Source organism: Heterocephalus glaber, unplaced genomic scaffold, assembly GCF_053883595.1.
Source record: "Heterocephalus glaber isolate CG9 unplaced genomic scaffold, H.glaber_assembly_v1.0 deba00000546, whole genome shotgun sequence".
NCBI lineage: Eukaryota > Metazoa > Chordata > Mammalia > Rodentia > Bathyergidae > Heterocephalus > Heterocephalus glaber.
In genome coordinates this window covers 6,534,239-6,549,230 of record NW_028258147.1, presented here as the reverse complement: position 1 = coordinate 6,549,230, position 14,992 = coordinate 6,534,239, and the positions used below count along the sequence as shown (strand labels likewise).

Sequence of the window (14,992 nt, the reverse complement as noted above, 5' to 3'; positions counted from 1 at the left end):
TCGCAGGCCTCTGCAGTGGTTCAGGAAGGCCCGCCCTACCCACTCTGCTGTTGCCTGGCACCAGTCCTCCCCTGTTGTTGGGCAGCTTGTTTACTTCTGCCCTTAATTCCCTGCAGGTGCGAAAGTACAAGAGCATGATCCTGGAAGACTTGGAGTCCGCTCTGGCGGAACACGCCCCTGCGCCACAGGAGGTTAACTCCGAGCTGCCGCCTCTCACCATCGATGGGATTCCAGTCTCTGTGGACAAAATGACCCAGGTAAGGGGCAGGAAACCAGGCACAGATGCAGAGGCAAGAGGCTCATTTTTCTAGTCCTGTGCTCAGTGATGTGACCAGAGAGGAGGTACAGGCTGGAGTGTGACGTGAGGCGGCAGCAGCCCTGGAGAAGGCAGGGCAGTCTAGAGGGGTGCTCCCACCCAAGGGTGTGCATGCGGGCTCTGCCTTCTGCTGCCTGTTCTTTCCTTTCAGGGGGCCTTTGGGTTGGATCAAGAAACTTTGAGCTTGGGGTTGATCTGAACAGGAGACAGAATGAATCACAATCGAGTAGGACAAGTTTTAGTCTATTGGGCTGAGCTTCCCCTCTTTCCATGTAAATACTGAATACCGTCACTCTATTGCCAAGTAATGCTGTTCCCAGGGGAGTAAGAACACAAAGCTCAGAAGGACTTCCTCCTGAGTCCCTCAGTGCCACCCACTTCATCTAGAAGAGAAGTCAAAATGTGCTTAGCCTGGTAATCATGTGCCTCAGTGATTTTGCTGAGATTGTTTCTTTTATGTTTAAGTAATAGCTTAATCAAAATCTACATTTTTATAATATTTCCCATCTTATTTATTAATATACTTTTATCTTGCTAAATTCAGTTGTCAGTTTTCTTTCCTTGTCTTATTGGGTCTTTCAGCAGTATTTAACTCAGTGAGTTAATCCTTCCTTAAAATTTCTTTTTTCTTTTTTTGGTTTTTTGAGACAAGGTCTCACTATGTAGTTCAGGTTGGCCTTGAACTTCCAGTGATCCTCCTGCCTCAGCCTCCTGTGTGCTGGGATTACAGGCGTACACCACCACACCCAGCTTAAAACATTTCCTTCTTTCAGTCTCCATGACCCCACACTCCTGAACATCCTCCTACTTTACTGGCTGCCACTTCTTAGTATTTTTTAGGGCTCTCATTGCTCATTTCACCTGATCACTGTTGGTGTGTCCCAGACCCCAGGCCTTAGCTGTCTACTGTTCCTAGTTCCCCTCCAAGTTGCCTCATCTTGTAGGCTTCCTGTTCTTTCTCTGCCACTGTGCCCAGCTTATAACCACTGAAATGTCCAGTAGCCAGCAGGGCCACAACAGAACCTCTGGTTGTCCTGCCCTCCATTCCCACTCTGTTCATTCCCTTTTGTTCTGCATGTCACTTGATGTTACTGCCATTCATCTGGTTGCTCAAGTACCAGAACAGGAGTAATCTCTTTTTCTGCCCCTTCCCCTCCATTCACCAGAAGCTGACCATTTTCTCAGCTCCATCAGCATGCTATTCCCAGCCTTAGCACCACTCCCGTTGACTGTGTCATTACTAGTCTTCTCTGCTGACACCCATGCTCTGCTGCAGGCCACGCTGTGTAGCTGTCATAAAGACCCTTCAAAAATGTCTTGGCACTCTAATGGTGTCCCACTGTTTTTAGAACCAAATTCAGACCCTTGGATGCCCTAGATAATCTGGCCTCTTCCACCTGGGCATGGTGGCGCACACCTGTAATCATAGCACTAGGGAGGCTGAGGCAGGAGGATCACTTTGAGTTCCAGGCCACCCTGAATTTAGCAAGACCCTCAAAAAAACAAGACATAGGGCCAGGGATTTAGCTCAGTGGTTCCACCACCTGCCTACCAAGCAGAAGGTCCCCAGTTCGATCCCTGGTACCAAAAAACAAAAACAAAACATAATCTGGCCTCTTTTAAACTCATCTCCCTCCACACCATCACTGAGCTATAGCACAATGTCTCTTTCTCAAACACCCCAACTCCATGCTTTGACTTTTGCTATTGCCCTTGCCCAAAACATTGTTCTCTTGGATCATTGTGTGATCGACTGCACAGTCCCTAAGACAGCCTTTTGGTTTGGTTTAGTTGAGACAGTGTCTTACTATATAGTCAGGTTGAACCCTTGGTCCTCCTACTTCCGCCTCCTGAGTACTTGGGCTCACAGATATGTGCCACCATTCCCAGCTCAACCTTTTGTTTTGTTTTGTTTTGTTTTGTTTTGTTTGTACCAGGGATTGAACTCTGAACTCGGGACCTTGCGCTTGCAGTAGAACCACTGAGCTAAATCCCCGGCTCAAGCCTTTCTTGATTATCCCATCTAAAGAAGCTTTCTCCTCCCTCAGGTCACTAATACAGTCTTATTTATTATTGTCTGGATCACACTTATCACTACCTGAAATGATCTCATTTATTAATTTTTATGCTTGTTTGTGATCTGTATTGCCAGTAGAATTTAAGGGCTGGGACTTAGTTTTTACTTTTTACTCCTCTTTGATACAGCAGCCCAGGACCTGAAACCACTTTTCATCTAAACACTAGTATCTAGTCAGTAAATTACCTAAGGATCAAAGCAAAAGTGAATTCAGTGCAAGTGCCCTGAGCAGGTGTTCACTCGGTACCAAGAATGATGCTGCTGCTCATGAGGGAACACTCTTCTTCCTTATTAGGTCTGAAGCAGCAACTTCATGTGAAGCAGTACTACATTTTATAAATATAAAGCTAAGCTGGGTGTGATGGTATACACCTTTATTCTCAGCATTCAGGAGGCTGAGGCAGGAGGATCTCTGAGATCAGCCTAAGCTATATAGTCCAAGGCCAGACTAGACTAATCTTGAAATTTCATTCCCCTGCAGTACTAGGGATTAAAGCCACAATCTTTGTATTGAGCTACAGCCCCTGCCCTTTTTAAATTTTTGACAAGGTATTGCTAAGTAGCCTATTGCCCATGGTGAGCTCAAACTTGTGATTCTCCTGCCTCAGCCTTCCAGAGTGCTGGGATTACAGGTGTGAACGCTCCCATCATCTCTTACATTGACAGAAATTACACAGAACAGAGTATCTGAACTTCTGTTGGAACTAACTGCTCTGTTCACTTAGAAGCACCTCTGTAGGATTTTTGTGATTGTTTTATTTTATTTGGCTTTGGTTTTTGTCTTTTCTGTTTTGTGTTTTATTTTGCAGAAGTATAATTCTTTTTTTTTTTTGGTATCAGGGATCGAACTCAGGACCTTCCGCTTGCGAGGCAGGCGGTGGAACCACTGAGCTAAATCCCCGGCCCTATAATTCTTTATTAGTAAGTAGGCTGCTTTACCTGAAAAGCTTCAGTTTTTACTGTGATGAATAAATATATTGTGCTTCTGGTAACCTCTTTTCTTGTGGCTAAAAAAAATTAAAAACCACATAGCTCTATTGCAGTAGTGGCAAACCTATGGCAGGAGTGCTGCAGTGGGCTGTTTGTAACATTGAAAGCTCTAAAAGGTTTGCCATCACTGCCTTATAGTATTTTTAGTGATAAAATGAAAACTTCAGGCCTCTTTAAGAATAGTGGCTGAAGCTAGGTGTGGTGACATACTCCTACACCACCCAGCACTTGGGAGGGTGAGGCAGGTGGATCACCGCAAGTTGGAGGCCAGCCTGGTGTACATAGTGAGTTCAAGGCCAACCTGAACTACATAAGAGACCTTGTCTCAAAAAAAAAAAAAACCCAAAAAACAAAGAATAGAGGCTGGAACCCTACCTATATCCCCCATCTTTCTGCCCACCCTAAATGGAGGAGGTTAAGATAAAGCTTACCAGTAGAAATTATTATTTATGATAGGTTCTGCAACCTCAAAATTAATTTACAAGGAAACAGTGAAGTCACATTTTCAGAGACTTTGAAAGTCCAGCTAACAGAATTTTCTGTGACACTCCATCCTGGGGCCACATGGTGGGCTAAGTCAGTATAGTGTGGGTAGCTCTGGGGTCATGCTGAGATGCGGACTGCACATTGGTAGTGTGAGGGGCCCTGCACTGCTGCCTTTCCAAGTGACCCTTGCAGCGCTGACTCTCCGGTGCACTCTGGATTGAAGGAATCACATGGTTTCTTGAGGAGCCTTAGAGTGGATATGATAGTGCTTATGGAAAATCAATCTGCTCTTTACCACACTGGATTTCTGTAGGATTTCTTGTTCTTGGAGGTTGTAAATCTTGGGATCTGTATTAGGAAAGATCCAAGCAACGATTATAGAAGAATCATCTCTACCTGCTCTTACTATTGGCTAAAATCAACTCCTCTGCCCCTTCTCCCTTCCTTCCCTGTTCTCCTTGAACTTGCCATTCTCCTCTTACTCTCACTGGGGCAATCTGTTGCTTTACTATTCCCTCTGTGTGATGATGCAATGGGGTAGTAACTCCTCACCACTTTGGGGGAGCCTTCAGAAACCTTCATTAAGAGGAAGTTGCTCATAAGCTTGAGCTGTTTTACTTTGAAAACATTCTAGTCAGTTAGTTTTCATTCTTTGAGGATTTTGTTTTGTTTTGAAAAAGCTTAGGTCTGGCCTCTTATACCCGAGGAGTAGAAAACATTATGCTAAGTAAAATAAGCAAAACACAGAGGGAAAATACAGTCTGATTCTGCTTATATGAGGTATCTAGAATGGCAAATCATAGAGACAGAGAGTAGACTAGAGGTTACCAGGGGCTAAGGAGAGGTAGAAATGGGAGATTAACATTTTAATGGGTATAGAGTTTCTGTTCCAGATGACAAAGAAATATTTCTGGAAATAGCACTGGCAATAGTCCTACAGTATAAATGCACTTAATGCTGTGGAGTGGTACCTGTTAGGGTGGTAAATTGTGCGTTATGTGTATTTTGCCACAATTAAAATTTCGTTAAAAGAGAACAAAGAGCTAGGTGAAAAGTACTTGAGTTTAGTGGTTCTTAAAGTTGGTCACCCAGTAGAATGACCTGGGAGTTTAAAATCCTAGTTCCAGGACCAGTTAAGTCTGAACCTATGAGGATGGGATCCAGGTTGCTATGGTATTTACACTTCTCAGGAGCTGTATTTCCGCTGTTGTAGAAAATAATTCCAGACCACCTTTTTATGCTGCAGTGCCAAAATCTAAATGCAAAGCAGGCTTTTCTTACTATCTGAAATTATCAAAAAGTGTTTATGGGGCCGGGGATTTAGCTCAGTGGTTCCACTGCCTGCCTCGCAAGCACAAGGATCCAAGTTTGATCCCTGGTACCGAAAAAAAAGGGGGGGGGGTCATGTACACAATGCCATGTCACATATTATAAAACATTGGATAGGCATGATGAGATTTAAATAATATATAGGTAATACATAACAGTATAGGGTTGGAAATAGAATGTTTTATTTTATCTTACTTTATTTTCCAGTACTGGGGATCAAACCTAGGCCCTCATACATTCTAGGCAAGTGACCTTTCACTGAGGCACATCTGCTGTAAGAAATAGAATATTTTGGCTGGGTATAGTGGCACATACCTGTAATCCCAGCACTCAGGAGGCTGAGGCAGGAGGTTCACCATGAGTTTGAGGCCACCCTAGGCTACACAATTCAATTCAAGGCCAACCTGTCTCAAAAGAGAAGACTCTGTCTCAAAAAATAAAGAGAAGGGCCAGGGATTTAGCTCAGTGGTTCTGGTGCCTGCCTTGCAAGTGCAAGGTCCTGAGTTCGATCCCTGGTACCAAAAAAACAACAACAAAGAGAAGTAGAATATTTTAAACAGAAAAATGGAGGTATATCCAGGAATACTGAGGAATAAGAATATTAGAGAAATATTTGCAGTTTATATGAATTAATATCAACATACTAATATTTATTATCCCTCAAATTAATAAGAAAGATAATTAGAAAAATAAAGCATTATAACTAGTTCACCGAAAGGAAAAAAACTAGTAAAGATATATTCTCAGCTCACTATTATGGAAATTAAAATAAGAAACTGTTTCCTCATATCAAATGAGCCAAACTAAGAATGCTCAGTAATTTTTACAAAAGGGTGATGTGTGAAAAAATAGGTATTATCCTACACTCCTTGTGAGAGTGAGATTAGGGGTCTTTCTGGAGGACAGCCTGGAAGTATCTGTTGAAATATTGAGTGCATATGCCCTCTGTTTTTTTTTTTTTTTTTTTTTGGTACCAGGGATCGAACTCGGGTCCTTGCGCTTGCGCAGCAGACAACGAAACTACTGAGCTAAATCCCCGGCCCCCATACGCCCTCTATTTAATCACCAAATCCACTTGTGCATAAAGAAGCACGTACAGTTGCTGTTTGTAAGCACAAAAAAACATAAAAACACAAATGTTTACCAGAGGAGGAATATTAAAACAGAAAACCTTTACCATAGATACTAGGCAGCTGTTAGACAAAAGGTGATTATTATAGTTGTACTACTGTGAGAAAATCTCTATGACAAAATGTTGAGTACAAAAAGCAATTGTAAAATATGTACAGTATGATACTGCTTGTATTTTTCATTAGTCAGATATAGCTGTGCCTTTCCAGCATATATCCCTGTAAATGCACACTCTGGCCCATAAGGAAGAATGTTGATCAGGCTCCTACCCTGAGCATAAGACTGGACTGGGGGAGGGTGGACAGCACAGAAGCCTTTGCCTTTGTCTGTACAATGGGCATTTTTGTACAAAAGAGTACCACCACTAGGATAAGCTAACAGAAACTGACCAATCCGAGGCTCCTGCACAAAGACAGTAGGGCCTTAAAAGCATTTTGAGGCTGGGGATTTAGCTCAGTGGTTTCACTGCCTGCTGCACAAGCACAAGGACCCGAGTTTGATCCCCAGTACCAAAAAAAAAAAAAGCATTTTGATTACTCAGAGGGTGACACTTTGATAGGCTGGTGGAGTGTGAGAAAAGAAGCAGACTTTGTGGCCTGACAGAGGGGTCTGAAGAAGTCTCTAAATGAGTGTCACTGGCTGACCGGCATGGGCATGGTGTGATTCCATTGACACCAAGCAAGTGTTTCCGTTGGCTGGTTCCAAATTCACTCACTCTAATTTGCACTTAACTGTTCCCCCAGACTTCCAACTTCCCACATTTCCTGTGGAAATGTGATTTTGGGAAAATGAGATTGAGAGAAGCCAGTGTTCCTGTTGGCAGTTGTAGGGAACAGTGCTTCTAGTAGGATAGCCACCTTCATCATCTCTGTGAACGGAGATTAGTGGTACAAGTAAGTCCAGAGAGTGAACAAAGAAACCATTTTGGTTTTGCTCTCTAATCCCCTTTAAATACCTATTTGAGTATAACTGGGTCTGTCAACCTGCAAGTACATAAGTTTAAAGTAAATAATAGTACCAGTGTCTAAAAATTTTCCAGTTTTCCTTCCTTGCCACATTCCTATTTTCCTGTAGGGTATAGAAAACTTAACTTTTCAACGTGGTTTGATTTCCACTGCGTTCTCTTTAAATGTATTGTAGAATTGCCATTCAGTATCTGAGAAGGATTTGTTCTAGGACCTTCTGGAGATACCAAAATTTATAGTTGTTTAACACATTCACGCCAGGGCCATAATTCATGTGTCTCGCTGCTGAGAGCCTCTGAACCACCGGTGGTGCATCCATGACTGTTCGATCGGCTGGCATGAGACAGTCATGCACATACTACTGGTGGTTCAAGCTGGCAAGAATGTGTTAAGTCCCTGGTGTAGTAGTTACATGAAATCTACACACATTCTCATGCTGTAAATCACCTCTACGTATAATACCTAATACAGTGTAAATGCTGTGTAAATTGCTGTTAGTGTTATTTAGACTGTCACAAGAAAGTCTGTACATGTGTAATACAGATGAAATTTCTTTTCCTGAATATTTTTGATCTGTGTTGGTTGAATCCATGGGTACATAATGCAGAAATTGTTGGGACCTGACTTCTTCCTTCTCTGACCTCTGCAATATCAGTGGAATTGGCACCGCTTCTCAGCCCTTTAGCTAAGATCAAGTGCAGTATCAGTAGAATTAGGAGGTGTTTCTTTTTAAAGTCCTTGGTAATTGAACCTAAATGGATATCAGGTACCTCAAAAATCCCTGAACTCAAATACATGCAAAGCAAAGATAAAGGGAATGAGAGAGGAGCGTTCAGGAATGTTTAAGGATAAAAAATTGTTGGACAGTAAAGAATTAACAAGTGATAGATACCTAGAATGGTAAGAATTACTGCTTCATTTTGGTTAGTTAAAGTCTTTTGTGTGTGGGTTTGTGTACTGTGCTGGGGATCAAATCCAGGACCTCTTGCACGTGTTAGAGAAGTGCTGTACCACTGAGCTACATCCCCAGCCCCTGGATTAGGCTTTTTAGAGTTTTAGTAAATTTTTTACTTTAAAACCAACTGTGGTTTCCACATAAACTTTACCTTTGATTGCCAGTGACATGAAATTGATGTCCTTTTCTTTGCTGATTATGTGCTGGAAAAGTAGTGTTTTCTGCTCTACTAGTTTGGAGTGGGCTTACTGACCAAGCTGGAGCAATTTAGGCCCACACACGGCCCTAAATCAGAATAAGAGCACCCAGGAAAGCTTATTCCAGGCCAATTAAAAGATAGCCTGAGAAGTTAGGCTTTACCTTTGCCGATCCTGTTGATTGTCTCCCTGCGGATTAAAGACAACCCTTCCTTAACAAGCACATTGAGAAGCTTTGGTTTCCAAAACTCTCTAGGACCAGTAATTAATCCAAGTGGTAATGAGGACACAGTACTGAATTCTGGAAAGGAACCACTTAACACTTTCTCTACCAGACAGCTAATTTCCCCTTTATTAATAGTTTATTTGGCTTTAGCAGTATTTATCTAAGACATTATAAAAGTCTGATGTTGGAAATTATCTTTTTCAGTGAAGTCAGATTTTCTCTATGCATTTAAAAGTTTTTTGAAAATCTATCCCCAAAATGTATAGACTTGAAAAATGAACCTCTACCAAAAAAATTCCTTGAACAGGGCCAGGGATTTAGCTCAGTGGTTTCACCACCTGCTGCACAAGCTCAAGGACCTGAGTTTGATCCCCGGTACCAAAAAAAAAATCCTTGAACTCTTCTATTAATATAATGATAAATTTTGTATACTTGGTAATTGACACTGTGAGAGATTAAGATTTGCCTCTGAACTAGAACTTGTATACAAGCAGCTAATTTCACTCCAGTTCCATTTTTTAACTTGAGTTTTTCCCTGAGGAAGTTTCCTTCCTATTATGTTGCTTCCATTTCTCCTGCCTCTCACATTAGCCCTAGGATCTTCTTCTTGGGGCTTTGAAACATTTCTCATCCAGAGATTTCTTGAAAATTGAGAAGTTTGAGACATTTGCTAGTGCTGGCCTTTCTCTACTCATGGTTACGCTTGAGATTTTCTGACAGTTTTCATTACTAATCTGCTTGTATGTTTTGGTTTTTGTTTTTTTGTTTGTTTTTTTTTGGTACTGGGGATCGAACTCGGGACCTTGCGCTTTCAAGGCAGGCGATGGAACCACTGAGCTAAATCCCCAGCCCAGAAATGTATCCTGAGTTCTTTTTTTTGGTACCTGGGATCGAACTCAGGATGTTGCATTTGCAAGACAGGTGCGGTGCCACTGAGCTAAATCCCAGACCCTATGTTTTGGTTTTTGTTGTTGTTGTTTTTTGTACTGGGGATCGAGCTCAGGATCTTGGGCTTTCGAGGCAGGTGGCAGCACCACTGAGCTAAATCCTTGGCCCTGCTTGTATGTTTTTTAATACTCAAGAAGCCAGAGAATAAGTTACCTAAAGTACCTGTGCATTGAGAGTGAGTAGGTAACAGCTTGCTTCCTCAGTGTACGGAATTGGCCCAGGTTCCTTGGTTCTAGCATTCTTTTTTTTTTTTTTGGTACCGGGGATTGAACTCAGGACCTTGTGCTTGTGAGGCAGGTGCGGAGCCACTGAGCTAAATCCCTGGCCCAGTTCTAGCATTGTTTGTTTCTCATTTATATTCATATTCTCTCTCTCTCTCTCATTTTTTTTTACAGAATAAATCCATGGAATTTATTCATGTTAGTTTTTTTAAAAATAAGTTTTATTTTCTCTCTCATTTTTTAAGACAGTCTCACTGTGTAATTCAGGCTGGTCTTGAAGTCATATAGCCCAGGCTGGCCTTGCAGTGATCCTCCTGCCCCAGCTTCCCAGGTGCTGGTATTATAGGCGTGCACCACCACACCTGGCTCTTTATTTCTCATTCTCAACTCTGTACACAGATTCATGTAAACCCATTCGTCTCCTACCCCTGCTTTTTTCTGCTTTATTCATCTTGAAAAACTAAGGATGACTATATTCATATATGATACAGTATCTTCAGTATCAGAAAACCATTTTCAGAAATTACCTATTTCTTTTCATTGATAAAGTAGATGACTTAATTTCCTCTATTAAAAGATAAAATCTCAACTAGGCATGATGGTGCATGGCCATAATCCTAACCCTGTTGAAATGAGACAGAGATAGAGAGTTGCAAGTTCAAACCCCAGTCTGAGCAATTTAGCAAGACCTCGTCTCAAAATTAAACATAAAGCACAAAGAAAAAATTAAACACAAAGGGGCCAAGGATGTAGCTCAGAGCAAAGGCCCTGAGTTCAATCCCCAGCACCATAAAATAAATGCATATTTTTTTTTAAGACAAGAAAAATAAAGCTTCACTTATCTTTTTGTGAGGTGATCACATGTGTTGGATTAGAATTAGGTTACTGACTCCTCTGCATTTGAAATAGTTATATATTTTATTTAATAGACTAGGAGAGTAGCTTGTTACAACTTCTTTTTGTTAAAGAAAAAAGAATAGGTTTGTTTTTTGCCATTTAATCTTATTTATTTGTGGTGTTAGGAATTGAACCCAGGGCTGGCAAGTGTTTTACCAGTAAACTACACACCCCTGCCCAAAATTTGCCATTTTTAACATACTTTGTTCTTATTTTCATTTGGTTTTCATTTTTTTTAGTAGCATGACATTCATTGGTACATTTTAGGCATACGTAATGATAACACTCATCACAGGGAATTTGTACCTGTACATGATACTTCCTGCCACTTTTTTCCCCAAGCTCTCCCTCCCCCAGGCCCCCTCCCCCCCATGTACAAAAGCTTTGTTTCTATTTTTCCTTTGAAAGAATAGTGTTTTTTCCTTCTATAAAATCAGAATTATTAGTTGCCAATTAGCTGTGATGCATCTATGTAGATGATAATAGTTCCAGAGGGTGTGATAGCACATGCTTGCAATCCCAGCACTCAGAGACTGAAACAGGAGGTTAAGGATTTCAAGCCCAGCCTGGGCAACTTAGTAAGACCTGGTCTCAAAATAAATAAAAAGGGCTGAGGATGTAGTTCAGTCGAAAGGCCTTGGGTTTAATCCTCAGTGCTGGGGGGTGGGGGTGGGAGTATAAATAGACCCTGTAAGAGTGTGTATAAATTAAGCTTTAAAATTTTAAGACAGGGGCTGGGGATTTACCTTAGTGGTTCCAGTGCCTTGCCTCACAAGCACAAGGTCCTGGGTTTGATCCCCGGTACCCCGCTCCCGCACAAAAATAAAATTTTAAGACAAAAAGACTGCTGTAGGAGTTGCTGAGAAAAGATGGTTGATGACTGAAGTAAAAAACTGCTGCTAATTCAGTGCAACTAGGTATCAGTAACCACTAAATTTTTTGGGGGAGGGTGCCAGGGATCGAACTTGGGACCTTGCACTTGCTAGGCAGGCAGCAGAATCACTGAGCTAAATCCCAGGCCCCAGTAATCACTAATTCTTTCAATTGACCCTTTGTTTGCCATTATCGTTATTGTTTTGAAGATAAGAAAATTAAGATTTAAAGAGAGTTGGGATTCACAATCAAGTGAGTTTAGAGCCTGTGCTCATGCTGATAGAAAGAGCTGACTCAATAGAAGTAGCCATTAGCTGAATGTGGTGATGCGTGCATATAATCCCAGCACTCAGAAGGCTAAAGCAGGAGGTTCCTGAGTTCATGGCCTTGGCTGCATAGCAAGACCCTAAAAGATGAGGAGTGAGGAAATAGTATATATTTCAAAAAGATAGGATTTGCTGGGCATTAAAGAGTGGTAGTGTTGGAAAAGTAGCACAAGGAAGTAGTCCAGTGAGGGGAGAAATCCACAGACAAAGAAGCAGGAATGAGCTTAGCAGTTCATAAGGCAGTGACAATAGTGTGGAGACTAACCTAGATGACAAGGTGGCCAGGGGATTAGTGAGGACTGAGCGGAGTGTGAGACTGCATTGTTGTGGGACTGAAAAGCTGGACAGAGGAGTCTAGTTTAGTTGCTAGGAGTTTAAGGCCATTTGAATTTTATTTTATTAGCACTGGATCTCTCTCTGTGGCATTAAGGCAAACCTATCTGGTGAGGATATATGGGATGAGAGAGGGATGACAGAATTTAGAACTGAACAAGAAAGCCAAGTAGAAGACACACTACGCTTAGGCTAGGAAGTGGAGGGTGAGGTGGGACTGAAGAAGAAATGGACACCCCAGACAAGAAGGAATTGGACTTCCAGTGAGTGGCTAGGAGAGTGTTGAAGATGTGAGGTAACAATAAATAGGGAAAGGATATGGGTCTCTACTGGCAGAAACAAAATGGAGAAGATAGGTGGTTGGAGAAAAGGGTGGTGTTTAAAGTCAAGGAGACAGTGAAACTTGGTGGAAAGCCTGGTATGCAAGGGTCAAACCAAGACTGAGCATGAAAGATGGCCACAACCAGTGTCAGAGTAACCCAGAACTGCAGAGTGTAGGCAAGTATTGGTGCAAGTAGGCAGAGTCCGGTTGGACCTGATGAGTAGATGGCCAGTCTCATAGCCTCCCCAGTGCATTCTTCCCAGGCACGTTAGTATTGGGTTGGAGAGAGCCTTCCTATTTCATTTACTCCTGTTCTCCTAGGCGTGGGTATTTAGAACTCTTTTTAGAGATTATTAATGGATTAAAATAAAAGGAAACTTTAAAAAGTTTCCAGTGTCAGTTTATTATGCATCTGAGAAAGCTTTTTATTTATTTATTTTTTTGGTACCAGGGATTGAACTCGGGACCTGCACTTGCCAGGCAGGTGCTGGAACCACTGAGCTAATTCCCCAGCCAAAAGCTATTATTTTTTTATGTAAAAAAATTAAAATACTGTCTGTGAGTATTAATCCTTTTTCTGGCACTTTATTATCTTAGATGAGGCTAGAAAAAGACACCTCCCAAGAAGGGAAAAATGACTTTGAGATGCATTTTCTTAAAATAGCTGGAGAAATGACCTCATGAGCCAGCTGATAGCAAAGGTTTGCAGATGGATACATTTCTATTGGCCTGCTGCTTGGTGCAGCAGAGCCAACCTATATGGAATGTATCATATCATGTCCTTCAGGCAGGAGCCTGTCTGCAAGACACTTAGGTGAAGCAGTAGACTTCATTGTAAATATTGTCAACTAGACCTGTCTTTTTTTTTTTTTTTTGGTACCAGGGGATTGAACTCAGATCCTTGCGCTTGCGCAGCAGGCGGCGAAACCACTGAGCTAAATCCCCGGCCCCAACTAGACCTGTCTTTATTAGGTACATATTACTGATCTGGCTTCAAGGTTCTCTATTATGTAACAATTTGTTTCATCTTAGGGTAAAATAATATTCAGTATTTATAATAAGAATTTTGAGAACACCTGGTAGTTGGATATGATCTTCAATATTAAACCATTGCCATGTTCCTTCTCTCTTATATGAAGTATTCCTTTTATTTTTTTATTGTAAGTATTCCAGATAGATAGATGGATAGATAGATAGATAGATAGATGAGGGAAGGAGAGAGAGAGGAAAGAGAGAGAGAGAGAGAGAGAGGAGAGAGAGAGAGGGCGAGAACACCAGGTCCTTAAGTCTGTCTCATTCCCAGAATGGCCCCTCTCCATCGTTTTACACTGCAGAGGCAAAAAGAGAGAGAGAGAGAGAGAGAGGAGAGAGAGAGAAAGAGAGAGAGAGAGAGCGAGAACACCAGGTCCTTAAGTCTGTCTCATTCCCAGAATGGCCCCTCTCCATCATTTTACACTGCAGAGGCAAAACAGATTGTCCTTGGTGGATGCAGGATGCCTACTTCTCCATGCATTAGTGTTGTAGACCAGGTTAAAATAAGGGCAGTAGTCTGGGAGGAGTTCAAAGATTATAACCTGGTGAATTGCTTTTCTTTTTCTTTTTTGAGGGGGGGATGGGTGCCAGGGATCAAACTCAGGACCTTGCGCTTGTGAGTCAGGCAGCGGCACCACTGAGCTAAATCCCTGGCCCTGAATTGCTTTTCTTGCAAAAATTATTATCAGTGATAAAGAATATTTCCAAAGTAGACCCCCTTCTTCCCCAGCACACACTCAGAGCATAGTCTCTATTGCCAGGAAATAAAAAAGAATGACAGGCCAGGGATTTAGCTCAGTGGCTCCGCCGCCTGCTGCACCAATGCAAGGACCCGAATTTGATCCCAGCTACCAAAAAAAAAAAAGAGTGACAGTTGACTCTATGGTTTAAAACCTGTTTGGTTTGGATTTGATTTGTAAAATAATCTGAATGAAATCCATAGTGCACTTAAAATCAGAAACTTACCTCTATCTATAGACAAGACTCGTGGGCAGTGGCCTAGCTTATTAAAAACTTTCTAAAAGAGTATTAAGAGGTTTCCTTTGTTTTATTCAGTAAAAAAATATTTTCCTGTATTTTTTTTAGATAATTTCTCCAAAACATGAAGAATACAAATACAGGCACTTTATTTTAAAAAGCAAACACAAAAGATTGGTGTAAATCCAAAAGGTTTAAATGCTTCCATTTTGAATAATTAAATTCAGAATCTATACAAGTTTGTTCCCAGGAACTAACACATCGCTTGTCTCTGTGAAGGAAAATGAATTCTAAAAATAAACATGGTTTTTCAGTATTTCAGATCTCACTATTATATAAAAACCTAGAGAGGGCCAGGGATTTAGCTCAGCGGTTTTGCCGCCTGCTGCT

General features: G+C 41.5%; 1 protein-coding gene across 22 annotated transcripts in view; it reads left to right on the top strand.

The window, feature by feature from the left end:
- Nrf1 (nuclear respiratory factor 1) overlaps nt 1-14,992 on the top strand; it is a 152,714-nt gene that overhangs the window by 90,562 nt on the left and 47,160 nt on the right. For all 22 annotated transcript variants that reach the window (XM_004856350.4, XM_004856348.4, XM_021237647.2 and 19 more), the window contains one exon: nt 117-257. In XM_004856350.4, the coding sequence (XP_004856407.1) occupies nt 117-257 (141 nt within the window). The remainder of the gene's footprint in view (nt 1-116; nt 258-14,992) is intronic.